At 41.7% G+C, this 25,246-nt stretch overlaps 1 protein-coding gene across 23 annotated transcripts in view; it reads left to right on the top strand.

The window, feature by feature from the left end:
* The window catches only part of rims2a (regulating synaptic membrane exocytosis 2a), a 1,105,394-nt gene that overhangs the window by 373,345 nt on the left and 706,803 nt on the right, over positions 1-25,246 (top strand). For 10 of the 23 annotated variants that reach the window (XM_072262764.1, XM_072262846.1, XM_072262801.1 and 7 more), the window contains one exon: positions 1,945-1,956. The exons of the other annotated variants lie outside the window; for them this stretch is intronic. In XM_072262764.1, the coding sequence (XP_072118865.1) occupies positions 1,945-1,956 (12 nt within the window). The remainder of the gene's footprint in view (positions 1-1,944; positions 1,957-25,246) is intronic. 23 annotated transcript variants of the gene reach the window in all.

Consider the following 25,246-nt stretch of genomic DNA (forward strand, 5'->3'; position numbering starts at 1 on the left):
AGTTTAAGTTCAACACATAAAAAAATTGAAACATGTGACTGGCAATCTTAGACTTGAAATGTTTAAGTTTAAATGTTTAAAATCTTAAACTCTTTCTCTTTCCATAGAAGCTGCCTGACCTGCTGCATTATAAATCATTGTCCCTTTTTATTTAAGGTTTAAAAAAAAAATTGCTTCAAGTTATTTTCACAGAATAATTTCTAGAAGTCTGTTACTTTATAGTCATAGTCATAGTCATAGTCATAGTCATACTTTATTAATCCCAGGGGAAATTGGTTTTCGTTACAGTTGATCCATAAATAATAAATAGTAATAGAACTATAAATAGCTAAATAGTAATATGTAAATTATGAAATAAGTCCAGGACCAGCCTATTGGCTCAGGGTGTCTGACCCTCCAAGGGAGGAGTTGTGAAGTTTGATGGCCACAGGCAGGAATGACTTCCTATGACGCTCAGTGCTGCATCTGGGTGGAATGAGTCTCTGGCTGAATGTATTCCTGTGCCCACCCAGTACATTATGTAGTGGATGGGAGACATTGACCAAGATGGCATGCAACTTAGACAGCATCCACTTTTCAGACACTACCGCGAGAGAGTCCAGTTCCATCCCCACAACATCACTGGCCTTACGAATGAGTTTGTTGATTCTGTTGGTGTCTGCCACCCTCAGCCTGCTGCCCCAGCACACAACAGCAAACATGATAGCACTGGCCACCACAGACTCATAGAACATCCTCAGCATCGTCCGGCAGATGTTAAAGAACCTCAGTCTCCTCAGGAAATAGAGACGGCTCTGACCCTTCTTGTAGACAGCCTCAGTGTTCTTTGACCAGTCCAGTTTATTGTCAATTCGTATCCCCAGGTATTTGTAATCCTCCACCATGTCCACACTGACCCCCTGGATGGAAACGGATCACCGGTACCTTAGCTCTCCTGCTTATTGAGTCCCAATCATATTAGTTAGGTCTTGGAATTGCTTAGAACATGGAAATTTTGAGGCCAGAGTGACCTAAAGTTTTGGAAAAATTCTGAGATGCTCCTTTGAAAATGTCAAGAAGGGGAACAAGGACTATTAATTCCCATTTTATCTGAATTTGTAGCTTTGACAAAATCCTCTATGGACTTCAATACATTTTCAAGAATTGTGCTTAAGTACATAAAATAATATTCTTCCCACCATAAACTGCAACACATAAATATCCCATTGATATTGACCCCATAATTCATAGTGTAATTCCAAAGTTTGCTGATGGAGTGTCCTGGTTAATTAATGACTTATTAAACTTATAAGGATAAAATGGATTGGCTTTTAATGCACCAAGGCATTATAACTACTTTGCTTGTTCAGCATATATATGATTTTGAACAGAGGAACAAATATGATTATTTTGGAATTCAATGACGTCACAAAAAAAATAAAGAAACAGAAAATATTAGGTGCACAATAACACACATAAAATGCTGGAGGAACTCAGCAGGCCAGGCAGGATCTATGGAAAAAAGTACAGTTGACGTTTCGAGCTGAAACCCTTGGGCAGGACACCCGAACGTCGACTGTACTGACACAGCACAAGATTGAACTGAACTTAGCTGAACTGAATATGCCTGGTCTCTTTCAATTTTGTGTTTTATACTCTGTGTTTTGGCTCTCTTGCTGTTTCTCTGATTTTTCTTTGTGCAGGGATGGGGATTTGATCTTTTTCTTTGAATGGTCCATGGATTTCAATGTTTTATGGCTGTCTGTGGGAAGGCTAATCTCAGGGTTGTATACTGCATACATACTTTGATAATAAATGTACTTTGAATCTTGAGTATTTTATATTCTGTGAACGCTGTTACTTGAATGTTTTATTCTAAACTACCGTGCTCGAATAAATATTTTCTTTTCTTTCCCTTTTGTTTCCTGCTGCCTATCTCCATCATCTTGCTTTCTGGGATTCCAGGAAGACAAAGTGGTCAGAATCTATTTTTCTCTATATTATATTTAGTATTTAAATCTTATTGTTATATGTGTGTTATATATGTAAAGTTTCTAAAACAGGTTTAACGAATTGTGAAATAATTAATTAGCTGTTTACACATCAGTAGATTTTGACATTTTTATACTAGTTTTTTAAATTAAGTAACTAGAGTGTTGATGTGTTAGATGTATAAGATCAAATGTCAGAAACAGAAATTTGATACTACAGTTGATAAATCAATTTGTAGCTATACTACTGAGACAGTCATATTTGAAAAATTAATATTAAATTGAGTTTTAGATTCGTTGCTGTTGTTGAAATACCAGCAATACTACAAATCTTCTGCAGTAGGCAATACTTTTTCTTAAATGCCATGCAAATCCCCATATCACATTTTACTTATTGTCAATTTCCTCTTTGTAGATTTTTAATACAATACTGTTTGAAATATAATGTACTGTTAGTTCATTAATTATGTGTTGTGTCGTATGATGTAGGTGATCATGGCCTTTCCATAAGACATAGGAGTAAGATTAGGCCATTTGGTCCATCATGCCTTCTCTGCCATTCCCTTAGCTGATCCCTTTCTCCCCTCCTCAGCCTCACTCACCGTCCTTCTCCCCATAACCTTTGATACTGTGGCCAAACAAGAACCTATCAATCTCCGCTTTAAATAGACCCAGCGACTTGGCCTCTACAGCTACCTGTGGTAACAAATTCCACAAGTTCGCCACCCTCTGGCTAAAGAAATTTCTCCACATCTCTGTTTTAAATGGATCCCCCTCTATCCTGAGGCTGTGGCCTCTTGTCCTACACTCCCCCACCATGGGAAACATCCTTTCCACATCTACCCTGTCTAGGCCTTTCAACCTTCAAAAGGTTTTAGTGAGATCCCCCCCAATCCTTCGAAATTCCAGTGAGTACAGGCCCAGAGCAATCAAATGTGTCTCATATGACAGCCCTTTTATTCCCAGAATCATCCTTCTGAACCTCCTCTGAACCCTCTCCAATGCCAGCACATCTTTTCTTAGATAATGAGCCCAAAACTGTTTACAAAACTCAAGGTGAGGCCTCACCAGTACCTTATAAAGACTTAGCATCACATCCCTGCTCTTGTATTCTAGACTTCTTGAAATAAATGCTAACATTGCATTTGCCTTCCTCACCACAGATTCAGCCTGCAAGTTAACCTTTACGGTGTTCTGCACAAGAACTCCCAAATCCCTTTGCATCTCTGATTTTTGGATTTTCTCTCTGTTTAGAAATTAGTCTGCGCATTTATTTCTTCTACCAAAGTGCATAACCATGCATTTTCCAACATTGTATTTCATTTGCCACTTTTTTGCCCATTCTCCTAATCTGTCTATGTCCTTCTGCAGCCTTCCTGTTTCCACAACACTATCTGCCCCTCCACCAATCTTTGTATCATCTGCAAACTTGGCAACAGAGCCATCTATTCCTTCACAAAAAAATCATTGATATACAGCATAAAAGAAGTGGTCCCAACGCCGGCCCCTGCAGAACACCACTAGTCACTGGCAGACAACCAGACAAGGATCCTTTTACTCCCACTCGCTGTCTACTATCAATCAGCCAATATTCTAGCCATGCTAGTAAGTTTCCTGTAGCACCTTGTGCTCTCAACTTGGTAAGCAGCCTCATGTGTGGCATTATGACAAAGGCCTTCTGAAAATCCAAATATACAACATCCACGGCATTCCCTTTATCTATCCTATTTGTAAACTCCTTAAAGGATTTCAACAGCTTTGTCAGACAAGATTTTCCCTTAAGGAAAACATGACCATGAATTTTCTTGACCATTTTTTTTTACAGAAGTGGTTTTCCATTGCCTTCTTCTGGACAGAGTCTTTACAACACTGCCATTATCAATGTTCTTCAGAGATTGCCTGGCATCAGTGGTCGCATAACCAGGACTTGTGATATGCACCAGCTACTCTTAAGACTATCCACTACCTGCTCCCATGCTTCATGTGACCCTAATCGGGGGTGGAGGGGTGCAAAGCAGGTGCTACACTTTGCCCAAGGGTGACTGTAGGCTAACAGAGGGAAGGAGTGCCTTACACTGGTAAAGAAGTATTGGCACCCTGCCACCCAAATATACTGTACATACTTATAAAATTACCGAATCAGTTCTACCAAATGCTCGTTGTATACTTCACGCTTCTTTTTGATAGTAGCATACATATTCATTCCAATGGTTGATGAGGTTAAAAATAATTAATTGTGAAGTTTTATTGGGATGGCAGGTCATTTTGCCTCAGCCTCTGGCAAAATATTCTGAATCCAAGATAACCTGTGATAAGTTTTACCATGAGAATGAAAAGCAAATCTCTGTGACCACCCTAGTGAAAAAAACTATATTTGGAAGTGTGTGAGGGGGAGAAAGCCTTTAATATTTATAGAATACACTAAAGCACTTTACATGTGTGCAAATTCCAGAATGTTTATTTACACCCTGACCTTTTGTGATTTGTATCTTATTTCGCTACACTTGGAACTATGGAGGGAAGCATATATCTTCAACCCTGATTTCACTCTTAGGTTTCAATTTAGAAAATTTGGATTGACACCACTGTTTGATTTAAGAACAACGATCTCCCTTTAGGAACTTGGCACAAGATCAATGAATGTGCTCAAACAGCCATTTTACCAGAATTAGTTCAGTTTACTCTCTATTTCTTGTTGAACTTATGTTTGATTTGAAATAGAATAAATCACATCGATCTATCAATTCTGCCAGATATTTGAACATTGATCTTTTCTGCATTCGACTAAGGTTGAGGTTGTATAGTCATGACAGATTGGTGGCCTTCTGTGGATGTGGCCTTGCAAGTGCTGAAAGGTGATCGGGGGGAGGGAGAGTGGACAAAGGAGTGATGGAGAAACCGATGCCTGCGGAAAGCAGAGAGGGGAAGGGGGGAGTACTGTGTTGGTGGTGGAATCCCACTGGTGATGGCAGAGTTTTCAGAGAATGATGGATGCAGAGGCTCATAGGGTGGTAGGTGAAGACAAGGGGAACCCTATACCTGTCATGTTAGTGGGTGGAGGCTGATAGGGTGTGTGAGAGATGGAGAAGATACAGATGAGGGTAGCATTGATTGTGATGGAAGGGGAAACCTTGTTTTCTGAAAAAAGGACATCTCAGATGTCTTGGTATGGAAACCCTCATCCTAAGAACAAATGCAGTGGAGGCAGAGGAACAGAGAGAAAGGAATAGCATTCTTACAAGCGATAGGCTACGAAGAAGTTTCATCAAATCAATGTGAGAATCAGTAGGCAGGTTTGTAAAAGATGTTCATAGATAATCTATCTCCAGAGATGGAGACATCAAGATCCAGAAATGGGAAAGAGGAGTCAGAGCTGGACGAAGTAAATTTGAGGGCAGGATGAAAGTTGGAGTCAAAGTTGATGAAATTGTTGAACTCAGCATAGGTGCAGAAAGCAGCACCAATGCATTTGTAAATGTAGCAGAGAAGGAGTTGGGGAGCATTACAAATGCGGACACAAGAGGTACTGTAGATGCTGGAAATCTAAAGCAATAGACACAAAGTTCCGGAGGAGATCAGCAGGTCAGGCAGTATCTCCGGAAAGGAATAAGTAACATTTCGGGCTGAGATCCTTCATCAGTCTTCACAGTCTGAGCTCCTCCAGCGCATTGTGTGTGTTACATGGAACGTGGACTGTTCCATGTCTCTGACAAAAAGGCAGACATAGCGGTGGGCCACGTGAGTGCCAATGAAAAAGAGCTTTGATTAGTGACCAATCCGGACATCAGAAATTTTGAGAGGAGAGGATTTCACTCAGGTCCACTACCCAAATCGAAAAGCCAGCAGCGGGTCGCTACAGTGAAAGAGAGCTTTGACCAATGACCAGTTGGTATTTGGGATTGATTAGCAAGAGCAAATTAAAGGAAGGCAGGGACCAATGCAGCGGCCATTGTTACAGTGGCCGTCGTCAGAGTGGACAGAGTCAGAGAGGTGATCTTGAGGCTTTAGCTCTTCGAGGCTTCAACAGAAGGAGACTTCAGTCAGAGAAATTAAAGAAAAGGAAGGTTAAGAAGTTTTTTTCCCTTCCCTTCTTTATATCTCCTCAGCTAGGACAGTAGAGCTGCCAGGCAGGGTAATGGAATGCTCCTCTTGCGGAATGTGGGAAGACAGGGAGACCTCCAGTGTCCCTGGCGATTACAACTGCAAGAAGTGCATCCAGCTGCAGATTCCAACAATCTGCATTAAGGAGTTGGAGCTGGAACTGGATGAACATCGGATCATTCAGGAGGCTGAGGGGGTGATAGATCGGACATATAGAGAGGTCAGTCATGTTCGTCCATCATTGTCATCGATGAGGACCACAACACCATTATGATGGTGTCGAGACTAGCGCATGATTTGGATTTAAGTGAGGGGAGAGTTGCACAGCTTCAGCCTCACTCTCTCTTCCCAATTCTCATCTGGATCCAGTGGCAAAACTAAGTCGAGATGGCTGGAGATGGGACTAAGCGCAGTGGGTGACCAGGACGTCTTCTGTGTCTTGTCCTGCTCTACACGTTCCACAACGCTTGCAGAGACTGCGTTCTTGACCGTTGGACCTTCCATTGGTCTCGTCCACTCAATCCGCCGGAGTCTGTGTTCATATTCTGGGATAGACAACTCCCTATCTCACCAAGGATTTGAGACCCGTTGGCTACCCTCACCTGATTTAGCTGGCTTGTCGAAGCTGTTGCCCGGGATGTGGCTGCTGTCGCATGCAAACAGCTATGGGGAGCCACAGGTGAGAGTTGAGTGCCAGGCGGGGACCAAAGGTGGACAAACCGCCCTGAAAAGGACGCGACATGTTACCCCACCAGAGGTGCTACCCCTCCCTGACACCCGATACACCCCTATAGAGAGGTAGTTACACACTTACAGGACGCAGAAAACTGAGTGACAGTCAGGAAAGGGAAAGGAGGTAAGAGGCCAGCGCTCAGTACTCCTGTGGCCACCCCCCTCAACAGCAGTAATATCACTTTGGATACTGTTGGGGGGGTGGGGTGGCCTAACAGTGGAAAGTCACAGTGGTCAGGTCTCTGGAACTGAATCTGGCTCTGTGGCTCAAAAGAGAAGGAGGGAGAAGAGGCATATGACGGTGACAGGGGATTCATTAGTTAGGGTAGTAGACAGGAGTTTCTGTGGGTGAGAACGAGGTTCCTGGATGGTATGTTGCCTCCCAAGTGCCAGGTTCTGGGGTATCTCGGATCGAGTCCTCAGCATTCTTAAGTTGGAGGGTGAGCAGCCAGAAGCGGTGATCCAAGTAGGTACCAATGACATGAGTAATGACAAGTGATGAGGTTCTGCATAGGGAGTTCAGGGAGTTAGGTGCTAAGTTTAAGGGTAGGACTCTAGAGTTGCGATCTCTGGATTGCTACCCGTGCCATGAGCTAGTGAGGCCAGAAATAGGAAGATTATCTAGTTTACTACGTCGCTAAGGAGTTGGTGTAAGAGGGAGGACATAACATTTTTTTTTGATCATTTGGCTCTCTTCCAGGGAAGATGGAACCTGAAAAGAAGGAAGGAACAGCTTGCATCTGAACTGGAGGGGGAGTAGTATCATAGCAGGAAGGTTTGTTAATGCAGCATGGTTGGGTTTAAACTAGAGTTGCAGAGGGGTGGAAACTAGATTGAATGGACAGTTAGTGGAGAAGTTGTGGAGACAGATGTTGGTAAAACCTCAGACAAAGTTAGGAATCAAAAGGTTGAGCATGATGCGACTAGTGTCCTGAGCTGTGTATAATTCAAAGCAAGAATTATTGTAGGAAAGGTGGATGATAGTGCTGAAGGTGAGGTAGCTGGTTTACAAACAGGGGCAATGTGTAGTGAGGAGAGGCTGTTGACAGGGCAATATTGCAGTCAACAGAATGAGTTGCAATGTAACAGGCAGAGAAAATTGAAAAGGGTGAATATGAGACTGAAGGTCTTATATTTGAATGCGCACAGTATATGGAATAAGGCAGATGAACTTGTGATGCAGTTGCAGATTGGTTTGTATGATGTTCTAGGCATCACTGAGTCATGGCTGAAAAAAGATTATAGCTGTGAAATTAATGTCCAAGGATACACATTGTATCAAAAGGACAGACAAGAAGGCAGAGGGTGTGGTGTTGCTCTGTTGGTAAAAAATGAGATGAAATCATTAGAAAGAGGTGAAATAGGTTCGGGAGTGGTTGAATCATTGAGGGTAGAGCTAAGGAACTACAAGGATAAAAAAAAACTCTGGTGGGAGTTGTATATAGACCTCCAAACAGTTGTAAGGGTGTGGTCTACAAGTTACAATGGGAAAGAGAAAACTTATGCCAAAAGGGCAATGTTACGATAGTCATGGGCGACTTCAGTACATAGGTAGATTGGGAAAATCAGGTTGGTGCTAGATTCAGGTGGGCAAATTTCTAGAGTGCCTGTGAGATGGCTTTTTAGAGCAGCGTGGTTGAGCCCACCAGGTGATCATTTATTCTGGATTGGGTGTTGAGTAATGAACCAGATGTGATTAGAGAGCTTAAGGTAAAAGAACGCTTGGGGAACGTGATCATAATATGATTGAATACACCTTGAAATTTGAGAAGGAGTAGCTAAAGTCAGACGTATTAGTATTGCAATGGAGTAAAAGGAATTATTACAAATTAACCTTTAGGGAATCTAGGTCCCTTTGCACCTCAGTTTTCTTGTATTTCCTCTCCGTTCAGAAAATAGTCAACTCTTTCATTACTTTTACCTTATACATCCTGACACTTTATTCCATATGCTGCTTCTTTGCCCATTCTCCTAATCTGTCAAAGACCTTCTGTAGCCTATTTCCTTAAAGCTACCTGCCCTCTACCTACCTTCACATTGTCTGCAAACTTTGCAACAAAGTCATCAATTCCATCATCCAAATCAATAACATATAACATAAAAGAATCAGTCCTAACACAGACCACTGTGGAACACCACTTGTCATTGGCAGTCAACCAGAAAAAGCTACCTTAATTCCACTCTTTGTTTCCTGTCAGTCAGCTAGACTGACTGCCAGGACTGTCAGCTAGACAATCTAGAATCTTCTCTGTATACCATGGGCTCATAGCTTGTTAAGCAGCCTCATGTGCGACACCTTGTCAAAAGTCTTCTGAAAATCCAAATACAGAACAGCAACCCATCCTTCTTTGTGCATCTTGCTTGTTATTTCTTCAAAGAATTCCAACAGATTTGTCAGGCAAGATTTTCCCTTGAGGAAACCATGCTGACTACAGCCTATTGTATCATGTGCCTCCAAGTACCCCGAAACCACATCCTTAACATTTGATTCCAACATCTTCCCAGTCACCGAGGTCACACTAACTGGCCTATAATTTCCTTTCTTCTGTCTCTCTCCCTTCTTGAAGAGTAGAATGACATTTGCAATTTTCCAATCTTCCAAAACCATTCCAGAATCTAGTGATTCCTGTATGATCATTACTAATGCCTCCACAATCTCTTCTGCCACCTCTTTCAGAACCCGGGTCTGTACATCATCTAGTCCAGGTGACATATCTACCTTCAGACCTTTTAGTTTCCCAAGAAGCTTCTCCCTAATTATAGTAACTTCACACACTTCATGACCCCTAACACCTGGAACTTCCGCCATACTGTTAGTGTCTTCTACACTGCATATTGTAATCCCCCATGGCTATTGTAACATTGCCCTTTTGGCATGCATTTTCTATCTCCTGTTGTAATTTGTAGACCACTTCCTTACTACTTTTTGGGGGTCTGTATTTAACTGCATCAGGGTTTTCTTTTACCCCTGCAGTCCCTTAGCTCTATCCACAATGACTCAACACCTTCCAACCTTAAGTCAGCTCTTACTAATTATTTCATTTCATTTTTTACCGATAGAGCAATGCTACCCCCCTGCCTTCCTGCCTATCCTTTCAATATAGTGTGTATCCTTAGACATTAAGCTCCCAGCTATACCCTTCTTTCAGCCATGATTCAGTGATGCCTACAACATCATATACACCAATCTGTAACTGTGCTGCAAATTTATCTACTTTATTCCATATACTGCATGCTTTCAAATGTAACACCTTCAGTACTGTATTTACCCTTTTCAATTTTGTCCACCTTTTACATTGCAACTCATTCTAATGACTGCAATGATATCATTATATGTCAATGATTTTGATGATGGAATTGATGGTTTTGTTACAAAGTTTATAAATGATATGAAGATAGGTGGAGGGGCAGGTAGTTTTGAGAAAGTAGAGAGGCTACAGAAGAACTTAGACAGATTGGTCAAATAAAGAGCAAATGGAATACACTCTCAAGAAGTGTATGGTCATGCACATTGGTAGAAGAAATGAAACAGTTAACAATTCCCTAAATGGAGAGAAAATATAAAAAACTGAGGTGAAAAGGGACTTGGGAGCCCTTGTGCAGGATTCCCTAAATGTTAATTTGAAGGTTAAGTCTGTGGTGAGGAAGGCAAATGTGATGTTAACATTCATTTCAAGAGGACTAGAAAGTAAAAGCAAGAGTGTAATTTTGAGACTGTCTCAAGCACTGGTGAGGCTTCACTTCATGCATTGTGAGCAGTCTTGGGTCCCTTACCTTAGAAAGGAAGTGCTAAAACTGGAGAGGGTTCAAAGGAAGTTCACAAAAATGATTCTAGGATTGAATAACGTGTCATATGAAGAGCGTTTGATGGCTCTGGGCCTGTATTCACTAGAATTCAGAAGAACGAGGGGTAACCTCATTAAATGGTGTAAGGACTTGATAGAGTATGTGGAGAGGATGTTTCATATGGTGAGAGAGTCTGAGACCAGAGGACACAGCCTCAGAATAGAGGGCGTCCTTTGGAATGGAAATGAGGAGGAATTTCTTTTGCCAGAGAGTAGTGAATCTGTGGAATTCTTTGTCACAGGCAGCTGTGGAGGCCAAGTCTTTATGTATATTCAAGGCAAAGGTAGATAGATTCTTGATTGGTCAGTGCATGAAGGGATACGGGGAGAAGGCAGGAGATTGGGTCTGAGAAGAAAATTGTATCAGCTATGATGAAATGACAGAGCAGACTCGATGGGCGAAATGGCCTAATTCTGCTCCTATATCTTATGGTACTGGGTTTCCTATAAAGAACTAGTCTGTTAGCCAACTCTGAATTTCCCATGGGGACCAGTGAACATCTCATGATGATCCATTTGTTGCTTTCCAACAACTAGATGGCAGCCATCGTGAGTGCTTATGCATCTACTCAGGGTTCACATGATAATGAAAAAGTGGTCTTCTACGCTTGCCTAGATGTGACACTGTCAAGCATCTTCAAGGAGGATAAGATAATTCTCTTAGGGGACTTCAATGCCAGAGTCAGTCAGGACTTCAAACTTTGGATGGGTACCATAGGAAAGGAAGGCACTGGCAACATCAACTCAAATGGAGAACTATTTCTCACCATGTGTGCTAAGCACAATTTTACCTTCATAAACACTCTCTTTGCCAGAAAAACAAATTCAAGGGGTCTTGGCAGCCCAATCTAAGCAGTGACATCTCATTAACTAGGTCCTTGTGCAAGCTAGGGACCACCGTGATGTGAATATTACAAGAGCCATGATTAGCACAGATTACTGCAGGACATATCTTCTTCTGATCTGCTTCCTCATGTCCAGTAGACTCATGAGAAAGAAGAGGGTTCATAAGAAGCAAACCAGGCCAAGACTAAAACTTGCAAGCCTGCTTGACGCTGCCACCCAGCAGCACCTTCGGGCCCCGTTTAGGGAAAACCTCCACTGGCAATATGCAAAGGATGTCGAAGAACACTGAGGTCTGCTTAAATGTACCATCCTTAATACCTGCAAAAACATTCTTGAGTACAAGTTCAGAAAACATCAGGATTGGTCTGATGATAACAGCATGGAGATAGAACATCTTATCTCCAAGAAAAGGAAAGACTTTTGTGCCTGGTAGAATGACATTGGCAGCAAGGCCAAAAGAGAAGCTTACCTCAAAGTCAAAGCTAATGTCCAGCGCAGGGTGAGGGAGCTAAATAATTTTTGGTGGACTGAGAAAGCCCTGGGAAGCTAAAGACTCATTGTAAAGCAAAACACAAAATGCTGGAGAAACTCAGCCATTCAGGCAGCATCTATGGAGGGAAAAGGACAGTCGACGTTTTGGATCGAGGCCCTTCTTCAAGACTGAAAAAGAAGCGGGGAGATAGCTGGTGTAAAATGGTGCAGGGAGGGGTTGAAGAGCTGGAGGGTGACAGGTGGATCCAGCTGAGAGCCAGACAATAGGGAGGGTGGAATGGGAATGATGTAAGAACTTGGGAGGTAATAGATGGAAGTGACAAAGGACTGAATAAGATAGAGTCTGATAGGAATGGATAGTGGACCATGGAATAAAGGGAAGGAGGTGAGAAAGGGAACTGGAAGGAGAAATGTGTGAGTGATAGGCAGATCGAGAGGGATGGAGAGGGGGAAGGAGATAAGGTATTGGTGTCGGTAAGACAAGGGAAAACATGGAGAGGACGGGAGAGGGGAGTGGTTACCAGGAGTTGGAAAAATTCATGGTCATACCATGTGGCTGGAGACTACCACGTCTATGAGGTGCTATTCCTTCAAGCTGTGGTCAGACAGATCGGTGTATGTGTGGAAAGTGGAAGTAAGATTTCTGGCCACCAGGAGATCCTGCCTGCCACAGGGAATGGAGTGAAAATACTCAACAAAGTGATTTTCACTAATCTGCATCGTCTCACCGATATTGATGAAGTTGCATAGAATGCAATAAATAATGCCAATAAATTCACAAGTGACTGCCTCACCTGGGAGGATTGTTTGGATTCTGATTGGTGGTAAAGGAAGAGGGGTTGGGGTAGGTGTAACACTGAGAACTGTGTGGAGGAACGAGTGGGAAAAGTGATCCCCGTGTAAAGCAGAAAGAGGAGAGGGGGTGAAGATGTCCTCCTTCTTCAAGGAATGGGGTTTCCCTTCCTCCACTATTGATGCTATCTTTATCTGTATCTCCTCCATTTCCTGGACATCTTTCCACCCCATGAGCTCCTGTATCCGACACTTCATTCTCTGCAACTTCCATAATCTTCAACGGGACCTAACCACCAAACACATCTTTCCCTCCTTCCCCAATCTCAGCTTTCTGCAGGGATTGTTCCATCCATGATCACCTTGCCTATTTGACCCACTAATTTCCCTCCTGGCATTTATCCCTGCAAGTGGCAGAAGTACTACATCTGCTCCAGGTGAGACAACACTTCACCTGCAAATCTGTTGGGGTCGTCTATTGTATCTGGTGCTTCTGATTTAGCCTTCTAAATATAGTATCCAAAGTAGATTGGGGGACAGCTTTGTCAAACACCTCAACTCCATCTGCAAGAAGTGGAAATTCCCGGAATCCAACAACTTCAATTCCTATCCCCATTCCAACATGGTGGTCCATGGCCTTCTCTTCTGCCATGATGAGGCCTCTCATAGGCTGAAAGATGAACACCTCATATTCTGTCTAGGTAGCCTCCAACTTGGTGGCATGAATATCGATTTTTCCAGCTTCCAGTAATAATTCCCCCCTCCCCTTCCCTCTTCTTCATTTCCCCACTCTGGTTTCTTACATCTTTTCCTCACCTGCCAATCACCTTCCCCTGGTGTCCCTCCTCATTCCCTTTCTCCCATGATCCATTCTCTTCTCCTATCAGTTTCTTTCTTCTGTGGCCATTTGTCTATTACCTCCCTGCTCCTTTCTTCATACCCCCCCCCCCCATCCCCGCTGCCCATTGAACTTCACCTATTACCTTTTAGCTTGTCCTCCTTCTCCATTCCTCCACCTTCTTCTTCTGGCACTATCCCCCTTCCTTTCCAGTCCTGATGAAGGGTCACGGCCTGAAACGTTGACCCTTTATTCAGTACTGTATATGTTGGCTGAGCTGCTGAGTTTCTCCAGCATTTTGTGTGTGCTGCTCTGGATTTTCCAGCATCTGCAGGATCTCTTGTGACGATGTACCTTGTGGTGGGATGACACCTTCAGCCCCTACTGCTTCGGTCAGATGTCGCTACCTGCTTCCAAAGGACATCAATCATACCAGTGCCCATGAAGAGCAGAGTGAGTTGTCTCAATAACAATCACTCAGTGGCGAAGTACATTTACTGTGATGAAGTACTTTGAGAGGTTGGTCATGGCCAGAATAAACTCCTGCCCAAGAAAAGATCTGGACCCACTGCAGATTGTCTATTGCCACAATAGGTCTAGAGTGGATATAATCTCTTTGACTCTCCACTTGGCCTTGGATCACCTGACCAATAGCAATACCTATGTCAGGTTGTTGTTTATTGATTACAGCTCAGTTGTCAACACTATCATCTCCTCAGTACTAATGAATAAGCTTCAAAGTCTGGACCCCTGTACCTCCCTCTGCAACGAGGTTCAACATATTGATGCAATTACAAGAAAAGCACACCAGCAACTATATTTTACAGGGGGCTTGAGGAGATTTAGTTGTCACTAATGACTAGCAATTTTCTACAGATGTGCTGTGAGACACCTCCCTCTTCCTTATTAGGGAGAGAGAGACCCTGTGGTATGTCGAATACCGGGTGAAATGCAAAGTCTTTGGGGTAACTGCAAGTCTGTGTCTTCGCTGTTGCTTTGTTCATGCTGAGTGCTCGGTGGCGGTGCTGACGTTTGCTCTTTTTTTTTGCTGGTGGGGGGAGGGGGATGGTTGCTCGCTACCACTTACGCACGGGAGGGAGGGGAGCTGGGGGGGACTTTGGGGTTCTTATGTTTAACTGTTGTTCAGACTTTGGGACGCTCCTCTGTTTTTGTGGATGTTTGTGAAGAAAAAGCATTTCAGGATGTTTATTGTATACATTTCTCTGACATTACATTGGACCTTTGAAGCTTTGAGAGCATTCTGACTGATTACATCACTGTCTGATATGGAGGCAACAAGGCATTAAGGACATTATCGTTTAGGATGTGCCCTCCTCTCATTACTACAATAAGGGAGGAGGTACAGACGCCTGCAGATGCACACTCAACATTTGAGGAACAGCTTCTTCCCCTCTGCTATCTGATTTCTGAACAGACTATGAACATCTCACTTTTTTCCTCTCATTTTGCACTTATTTTAAAAATATTTCTTGCTGTTATTTATAGTGTATGTTATGTATCGCACTGAAATGCTGTCACAAAGCACGTGATAATAAACCTGGTTCTGATTCTGAGTGTGTTGAAGATGGTGAAAGTTGTGGAGAATGACACGTTGGATGTGGAAACTTGTGGGATAATAGGTGAAGACAAGGGAAACCTTATCCCTGTTACGTCTGAGTGGGGTGGGGGGGGGGGAATGGCATGAAGTTTTATTTTTTCACATGAAGAAATTAACAAATTTAGCTTGTAATTAATTTATGCAATGAGCTCTTCAAGCTTGTGCTTGGAAAGCATTGGGCTTCGAGGTTTTTAGAGCTCCTGAAATGGTTAGTTGTTGTTTAGCAACAGTCATTAATTGTTTAGAGTTCTTTGTCTTGTTCTCAGGTGACTCACCCTCTGTAATGGAGTCTCCTGGTGCTTTCTGTTTAAGCTTGTCAAGTTTATTTTGACAGGCTCGGGGATTGCATGTTACTTGTACTATTTAAGTGGATGCCTGATTGCTGCTATTCATGGGGTCCTAGTTACGAGCATATTACTTCTCATGGTGTTGCTTGGCCAAACCACCAATGTTCTTTTGGAAATTATGAGTAACCTCTTGTCACCATCTCTACATCAGAGTCTGTCATTCCTCTGCACTTGAGTTCCAATATTGCCAGTGCACATTGTGACAATTTAAGCTTTTAATTTCTTTTACCGTGTTAGCCAATAGTAAACTGCTCATAGAGTCATAGAGTAATACAACACAAAGAAATGCCCTTCAACCTAACTCATTTATTCTGATCTAGGTGCCCATCTAAGTAGTCCCATTTGCCCATGTTTGGACTGTAAACCTATCCATGCATGTATCTGTCGTGTCTTTTCAATGTTGCTATTGTACCTGCTTTAACCATTTCCTTTGGAAGTTCATTCCATAAATGCATCACTTTCTGTGTGATGCAGTCACTAGCTGGGTCCTCTTTTAGTCTTTCCTCTCACCTTAAACCTATAAACTCTCCAATTTGATAACCTTTCCCTTTGGAAAAAGACTCAATTCTAAGCTCTTCATGATTTTATACAATTTGGTATGGTCACTTCTCATTCACAAAAACAATCCAATAAATGATATCCCAAACTGCCTAACTCTCCCTGTAACTCAAAACTGCTTGTCAGTGGCAGTGAGCAGTTAATTAATGGTTAACACAATGCTTTACAGTACTCGTGAACCGTGTTCAATTTCTGCCACTGCATGTAAGGAATTTGTCCGCTCTCCCTGTTTCCTCCTGGTGTTCCAGTTTTCTCCCACAGCCCAAAGATGTACCGATTGGAAGGTTAATTGTTCATTATAAATTGTCCTGTGATAGGCTACTGATAATTCAAGGGGTGCTGGGCGGTGCAGCTCAAAAGGTTGGAAAGGAGTATTCTGCACTGTATCTCAATAAATAAATAAATAGGTGGTCATTTGGTCAACTTAATAAGTTTCTTGAATAGCAAGTACAGATATCAAAGGATAGCTAAATATATGGAGAACTTTAACATGCCTTAATAAGAGTGAGGTACAACAGTTTACTGAGGTACAGAGTGCAGTATTTGGAGATCTGGAATCTTGCTATGTATTATAAATAAATAATAATACTGTGCATGCAGTTAAGTTAAAACAAAATAACAATTTTATTAAAAGAACCAAACGATCAGCTAGGTCAAATTACCAGTTACAGCAAGAAATGAGCAACTTATAATTATTAATTTAAGGATAGTTATTAACAAGATTAAAATTGTAAATAGCTGATATAATGCTTGAAAATTGGAAAGATAATGGAAGGAGTGATGCGATCAATGAGAAGCAGAAAAGCAAATGTAAAAGAATGTGATGCATATTTTGAGACCTACTGCCTGAGTTTCTGAAATGAAGAAATTTCAGGATGTGTAAAATTTCTACCTTAAGGGGTGGCTAAATTTAATATAGAACGTTTTAGAATATTTAACTTCCAAAATGTTCCATGATAAACCTAACCACCTCTCAAGCTGGGAATGTTCACTCGGTGCATGATCGGGGAACATCTCCAGCATTCCTAGCCCAAGGCTTTAACATGGAACGTTTTTGAAGCTGAGGAATTCCTGGATCTTGCACTCCAAAAGTTGACTTCTCTGCAGTCAGAGAGTTGAGGACAATATATGGGTGCAAAGAATGAAGAATCTTCAGGATCTTAAACTGGTATTCAGTTTGAATATGTTTCAATAGACATCAACTTAGAAGTTCTATGTTCTCAGAGAATGTCACCAAAGGACCAGGGACAGCTTTAGTTGGAATAACAAAGGACACCAATACAATTGTCAAACAGGATTATACAGTTAAAGAGATGATGAGTGTTTCTTTCACTCTTATTCTGAGCTTCTGATGGTGTGTTGCCTTCCTGATGCAGGAAGAAAGCATTGGAAGAATGAAAACCAGAAATCTTATGAAGCCCCACTGGTTTCCTTGGCTGCCTAAGTCTAGGAAAGACATCACCAGTCCCACCAAACCCGTGCGATTGAGATGGCTCTCCCAACCCAAGCCCCAGTTTGTGTGGATGCTGTCATTTGCTACCCTGTTACAACTCAGTGCCAAGAAATAACAGACAGCACACTGCATACGATTAAAGGAATTATATTTATGAATCTTAATTAACTAAAGGGTTAGTAAAGAAAAGAAAGAAAAGACAAAATGGGCCCATTCTAAATAAAGAGTCAAATGTGCACAAGTTGGAGTTCATCTTGAACTTCTCTGGCACTCACATGCTGGGCCCTCGGTCTGCGTGAAAGCTCACACCATCTTCTGACTGTTGCTCGCAATCTATCTCGAATAAACGGGTCTCCCACCGGGTCATATCATATGTCCAGTTCTCTTTTTATTCCCCGTCGAACAAAAGACCCAAGACCAAACTTAGTGCCCTTCACCAAAAAAAAACTCCCCGCAGTTCCACCATCGTAATTGGATGGCACACATTCCACATCATCCCTTATCTTCAACAATAACCCAAACAGGCTGACAGCAGAACAGACTGCTCTTGCAGAACTGCTAAATGAACTACGTACAGTTTCACAGTAAAGATGTGAACCAGGACAGTACACTTAGAATACATTGTTACAAGGACATAGAAAGAGCAGGACATAATGTCTTAGTCTCTCTCCTTCAGGAGCTAGGAAGAGGAAGGTACATCCTTCAGTAGGAATCTTTTCAATGCTCTCAGTGCAGGAGCAAAATAGAAGCATAAGCTGAATTAATGTAGTGCTTGAGAGGTGTGTAGGGCAAGATTCTTTGGTCAAATAGCTCAGACATGTGCGACACACCTCAACAGGATATGGACCAATATTCATGCAATTCGAGTGGGTTTTGTCATGCTTTTTTCTGGAGATAGAAGTGCAAAATGAGAGAAAGTGTAGAGGAGACTAATGGAGATGTGAAAGTGTAAGACAATGATGCTCAAGGATTTCAAATACACCAACATTAACTTCAATGTCAGCATTACAACACACAGCACAGAGAAAAGCACAGCACACTCCCTTTGACCAATGATATATGCCGACCTTTTAACCTACCCTAAGATGAATCTAACCCTTCTCTCCTACATAGCTCTCCATTTTTAATCATCCATGTGCCTATGCAAGAATTTCTTAAATGCCCCTAATTTATCTGCCTCTACCGCCACTCCTGACAGTGAGTTCCATGCTCCACCAGCCTTTGTGTAGAAAATAATCATACCACTGACATACTTCTCCACACCCCCCCCCCATACTTTCCTCCAATCATCTTAAAATTATGCCCCCTTATATTAGCCATTTCCATCCTGGGAAGAAGTCGCAGGCTATCCATTCATTCTATGTCTCTTATACACCTCTTTCAAATCACCTCTCATCCTCCTATTCTCCAGAGAGCAAAGGTCTTGCTTGCTCAATCTATGCTCATAAGACATGCTCTCTAGTCCAGGCACCATCTTTAGTTCAAAGAACACGTGGAACTTCTGAGCTATGTTCAGAATATCTTCCAGAACCAATATGGTTTGGGCCCGAAAGAGAGCGTGGTGGTCCTGGATCTGGTGTTGAGGAATTAAATGGCCTAGAAGGTGAAATATTATTGGGAGAATACTTGATCATCAAATTGTGAGATTTATCTCAGAACTGGAGAAGGATGAGGAGAAATTTAAAGTTGATCTTCTTGTTTTAGGAAATCTAATAGAATGGAACTTGGCCAAGGTAAGTTGAAACAAAAGACTGGCAGGAGGCACTAGAGTACTGTAGAAAGACAATCTTGTCTTTCCCAGACATTTCAAACTGAATAGAATAACTTCAATGGTGAGGGAGCTTTTGAAACGATCATCCAGATGAAAAGTAATTGGCACTTGGAGAAGTTTGTATTGATAAAGTCAAAGTAAGTTTATTTTCAAAATACATATATGGTCACCTTGAGATTCATTTTATCACAGACATTTATAGGAAAATAAAGAAATACAATAGAATTTATGAAAAACTATGCATAAACAAAAACTGACAAACATCCAATTTACAAAAGGTGACAAATTGTGCATAGATAGATAGGTAATAAGGGTAGCCAGCACAGACTTGTAGAAGGTGAATCATGTCTGACTGACCTGACAGAATTTTTTGATAATAGGGAAGGTTCATGATGGAATACAGAAAGTGCCATCCGTGTGAATTTTAAGAAATTATTTGACTAAATTTCACATAATAGGTTGGTGAACAAAGCTGATAAGGGAGTGTTCTGTGGAGTGTTCTGTCCCACAAAGCAGCTGATAAGGGTAAACACTCGATTTTCAGATGGAAGATTATAGACAGTGACATTCCACAGGGTTCAGTGCTAGGACTGGATATGTTGTCTTGAACAACACCATACAGTATATGTGAAATAGAGGAATAGACTATATTGATCCAGGCAGATTGAGTAGGTAATTGGCAGATGAAGTTCAAAATAAAGTAATGTGAAGTGATACAGTACATACTGAAGGAAAGAAACTGAGGATTGATGTCAGCGACTAAGTAACATCATTCATGGGATTGGGCAGGGCTGGAAGAGCTAAGAATACCGTATGTGCGTAAATCTTGAAAGTGCCATGACGTGTTGAGATTAGGGATCCCGTGTACCATTGTCTTTGTATCCTGCACCTGACTGTGAAGAGTGAGTGAGTTGATGTCTGAAGAGTCTGAGTATTATATTCAAGATGAAGTCCTGATGAAGGGTCTCAGCCAGAAACGTTGACTGTTTACTCCTTTCCATGGATACTGCCAGGCCTGCTGAGTTCCTCCAGCATTCTGTGTGTGTTGCTTCAGTGTCACAACCATGATTGAATGTATGGCACTGAAAATAGAGGTCAAGGGTTAAGGGTGAAAGGTGGGATGTTTAAGAGGAACCGGGGGGGGGGGGGAGCGGATTTTTTCACTCGGAAAGTGGTGGAAGTGTGGAACGAGCTGCCAGCAGAAGTGGTGGAAGTGGGTTCAATTGCGACTTTTAAGAGAAGTTTGGATAGGTATTTGGATGAGAAGGGCATGGAGGGCTATGGGCCTGGTGTGGATTGATGGAATTAAGTAGAATAACAGTTTGGCATGGAGTAGAAGGGCTGAAGGGCCTGTTTCTGTGCTATAATGTTCTATGACTCTATGAAACCGACCATGCAATATAGGCATTTATGGTTCAATTGAAGATTCTTCCTCACGTTAGACTGTCAGTATAAACCTCTTTTCCATATTTTATAGCCTGGGCTAGACCTTGAAACCAATTCTTCTCGCTTACGCTACTAGGCCGATAAGGAACTCGTTCGACCATGATCTCCAGTGCCGATACCTTACACGTGAAAATCTTTCGTTACCATACGACCAGCACATCGGGGAAAAGCTGCTCCCAGCACTCCCATGCTTTCTAGAACACTGTAACCCTTATTTTCTACTCCACACGTGCACAATGATGTTACCATTTTTTCTTAAAGGCACAGGCAGCTATTGTATCATTACTGGTGTGAATACATATGTGCACTTTTAACAATAAAAAATAATATTCAACGGTCACCTGGTTACACATAATTCTTCATTTGCCTTCACTTAAGTCAGGGGTTTTCAACCTTTTATATGCCATGAACCCTTATCATTAACCAAGGAGTCCAAGGACTCCAGGTTGGGAACCCTTCTCTAAAGTATATCTATATTACTCAACTCCGACACTTCATGTCTTATAGATAGCTTACGGCTCTGTGCTTCCCCTCAAGTGAAAACACTCTCTTGTCATTGATCTTTTCAGGTGTAGTCCTTTATAAGGTAATAAATGTAGCTAGCAAATTGTACATGGCAAATTCTAAGTCGTCATGCGTATATTTGGATGTTGTTGATTGATGAATGGTTGTTCAGCATTTCAAAGGAGATAACTTGCATGCTGTTCTTAGAGATGGTTCCACGGATTTTTCTGAGTGAGCATTCAAGGCTTTGGGCCCACGATAGCGGAATGCTTTTACAGGTCAGGATTTCAGAGTTCAGAGTTCAATTCCAGCGCCCTCTGTGAGAAAGTATGTTCTTTGTTGTGTGCGTGTGCTTCCTTGGTGTGCTCCGGTTTTCTCCCACTGTCTGAAGACATTCCAGTTAGTAGATTAATTGGTCATTGTAAATTGCCCTGTGATTAGGCAAGGGTTAAATTGGTGGGATGCTAGGCAGCAGGGCTTGTGGGCCGGAAGGCCCTGCTTCACGCCGTAGATCTAAATAAAATAAAAAAAAAATCCTCAGTTCCAAAAGACAGTACAGCACATACTGTTCTATTCTTAAGTGTTTGACTCAACTTCTGTGTTTGTATTTCTGGATTTGAACTTATAACCTTCTGACAGAGTCAAGAGTGTACACAGAGTCATAGCCAACTCAAACCACATCAGAATTCCAGAGGTTTGACATGGAAGTAAATACCTCTGAATTTTATTTCAGGAATTACAATTCAAAATCAAGTTTATTGTACTATACACACAGGTGCAATGGAAAATTTACTTACGGTGGCATCACGAGCACATAGCGTCAGAGAAGTTTGAAAAGCATAAATTAAGCATCATTTACACACAGCCTTTACAAACGAGAACAATTAGAACAAAAAGTGATCTCCAGGCTAAAGGGATCTTTCAAGATAGTGTCTAAACTGAATTATTTTCTGTTATATCGTAGATAATCTTCTCTTCCTCTACAGGTCAGAAGTGGTGCAGAGGAGATTTACAAGGATGTTGCCTGGATTGGGGAGCATGCCTTATGAGAATAGGTTGAGTGAACATGGCCTTTTCTCCTTGGAGCTACAGAGGATGAGAGGTGACCTGATAGAGGTGTACAAGATGATGAGAGGCATTGATCGGGTGGATAGTCAGAGGCTTTTTCCCAGGGCTGAAGTGGCTAGCATAAGAGGGCACAGTTTTAAGAAGCTTGAAACTAGGTACAGAGGAGATGTCAGGGGTAAGTTTTTTATGCAGAGAGTCGTGAGTGCGTGGAATGGGTTGCTGGCTATGGTAATGGAGGTAGATATGATAGGGTCTTTTAAGAGACTCCTGGATAGGTACATGGAACTTAGAAAAATAGAGGGCTGTGGGTAACCCTAGGTAATTTCTAAGGTAAGGACATGTTCGGTACAGCTTTGTGGGCCGAAGGGCCTGTATTGTGCTGTAGGTTTTCTATGTTTCTATTTTCCATTCCTAAATCTTCTGACAATGAAGCATTTAACAGTAACATGCTGTTAGCTAGTAATTGCGCATGTGCCATCAAAGTTGGGACTTCTGTGTGAATATTTAAGCCTTGAACTTGGTGAGGAGTAGTTCACAAATGAAGCTTTGCCACTGGACTCATCAGATAGAAGAGACCAAACTTGTCATGAATCTCAGTTGAACCATATGTCCATTCTTCCCCATAAGAGGAGCTGCTTTAGGACGTCAGGATAATTTTTTAAAAATTACTCGGTTTACTGGAATAACAATTAGAAAATAACAACAGGTACTTGTTTCAAGTTGCAATTTTTTAACTTTGATTTCTTTCATTGTTTTTAACAGTTATTGAAGTTTTCTGAAAGGTAATGGGCATTGTGAACAAAAGCTGTTGAAGGGATGGACAACAGCAGAGAAGGTGTCACATACCTGGGTGTCAGAGCTCTTTACATCTGTTTCATGGGTGGGCATTGCTCTGGCCCATTAAATGGTGACATTGTATGGGACATAATCATTTTTATGTTTGGCATCTAGTTGACCAGCAAATGGGATCTGCAAGGGGTCGCATTTGAAGTGCCAGCAGATAGAGGATCTAGTGCTTTCCCAATGTATGTGATGCATAAACTTTTTTGAGTAAAGGCATTGATTATAACTGACGTTTCGATGACAAACTCTGTCATCTTCATCAGAGATGATGCCTGGGCATTTCTAGTCCAGTGGTATGTATACTCACATAGTTTGTCCCTCCTGATTGGTTAGTCCTCATCTAATCAGGGTTCCACTCTCCCACCTTGTTTACAATCGAATTCCAGTTCTTACATAGAGCAAGGCCTTCAAATTTGTTAAAATTCTTTTTCTCTAGTTTTATTTCAATGGCTTCCTTTACCAGGAGGTCCCAAAGCCATTAGTGCGGCACAGTAGTTTAGTGCCACTGTAGTTAATCCTATAGCCATTGTGAATGCAGTGCTCTGCTACTGCCGATTCCTCCGGGTAAGCCACGCCAGCTAGCGCTTACAGGACTCCCTGTGAAGGTGAAGCAGCATACATCACCCAGACGGAATGCACGGTGGAAACCCGCATCAAGGAGTACAGGAGGTGTATCCGTTTGGGTTACCTGGAGAAATCGGCGTCAGCAGAACACTGCATTCGCCATGGCTATAGGATTGTCTTTGATGGCACAAAACTACTATTCTGTGGCAATGGCTTTTGGGGCTGCCTGGTGAAGGAAACCATTGAAATAAAACTGGAGGAAAATACTTTTAACAAAGACGAAGGTCTCGCTCTAAGTAAGAACTGGAATTTGATCCAAGGTGAGAAAGCAGAAACATGATTGGATGAAGACTAACCAATCGGGAGGGACGGATGACGGGGTTATGAATACCACCGGACTAGACATACCTAGGTATAACATCCCTGGTGAAGATGGCAGAGTTTGTAATGAACACATTGTAATTGACACCTGTACCCAGCTGGGAGCCCGAGAAGAGTTTGCCACTAGATAATTTGTGCTGTATCTTATAATATTTAGTTTATACACTCTATTTTGTTTATCTATGCATTATTGTGTTATATGTGTGTTATGTGTACTACTGTGGTTTACACCGTCTCATTTGAAGGTATACATGTATATAGATAAATGACAATAAACTTGACTTGACTTGACTAAATACTTGCCTGCCATATGGACCAATGGGTGTGCCAGTGCTGGCAGCTGATTTAAAAAGACATTCAGTTTTGGCCTGCTATGACAAGTATCATTTGCATTATGCAAGAACCACATAGGAACATCTCCACGAGCTCTCTCTGTCTGAGATTACATGGCATTGTCTAACTTCATGTAAACCTTGTCACAATGCCACGTGAAAGTGTTTTTTTTAAATAATTTACACCAAAGCAAGAAAATAGAGATTGAAAGCATGCTTTCACATAGAATTTTTGTTTAAATAGTCAAATTTAGGTAGTGGATTTATTAAGTATGTAACCAAATTAGTATATTCATTTCTTTAGGGTTAATAAATCTATATTCTTCGATATAATTTGGAAGTTGGAAGTCGAAGTTGGAATGCAACTCTTGTAATTGGATGGATGGATTTAATTTTGTTTAGCGCCTTTAGTGCTGGGAATATGGTGGATTCAGCATCTGATAGTCCTATTGATTCACAGAGTCAGATTTAGTACACTAGACTCCTACGAGAACAGGAGTATAACAAAACACTTATGATTCTTAAAGCACAATAGGCTCTTTATATCACAGCAAGGAATGTCATACATATTTAATCATTTGGATTCAACCTCATTGGCTGGAAACCAGTGCTTGTATCTATAAATAATGAAGACATAACCAGCAATAGACTGAAACAGAAAACATGATTTAGTTTTCTGTCTCTGGCAAATATTTTGTGTTTTGGTTTTCATTTCCTGTTGTGTGATTCGTTGTAGTTTTCAACC

The sequence above is a fragment of the Mobula birostris genome, chromosome 1, assembly GCF_030028105.1.
Source record: "Mobula birostris isolate sMobBir1 chromosome 1, sMobBir1.hap1, whole genome shotgun sequence".
In the NCBI taxonomy this organism is placed as follows: Eukaryota; Metazoa; Chordata; class Chondrichthyes; order Myliobatiformes; family Myliobatidae; genus Mobula; species Mobula birostris.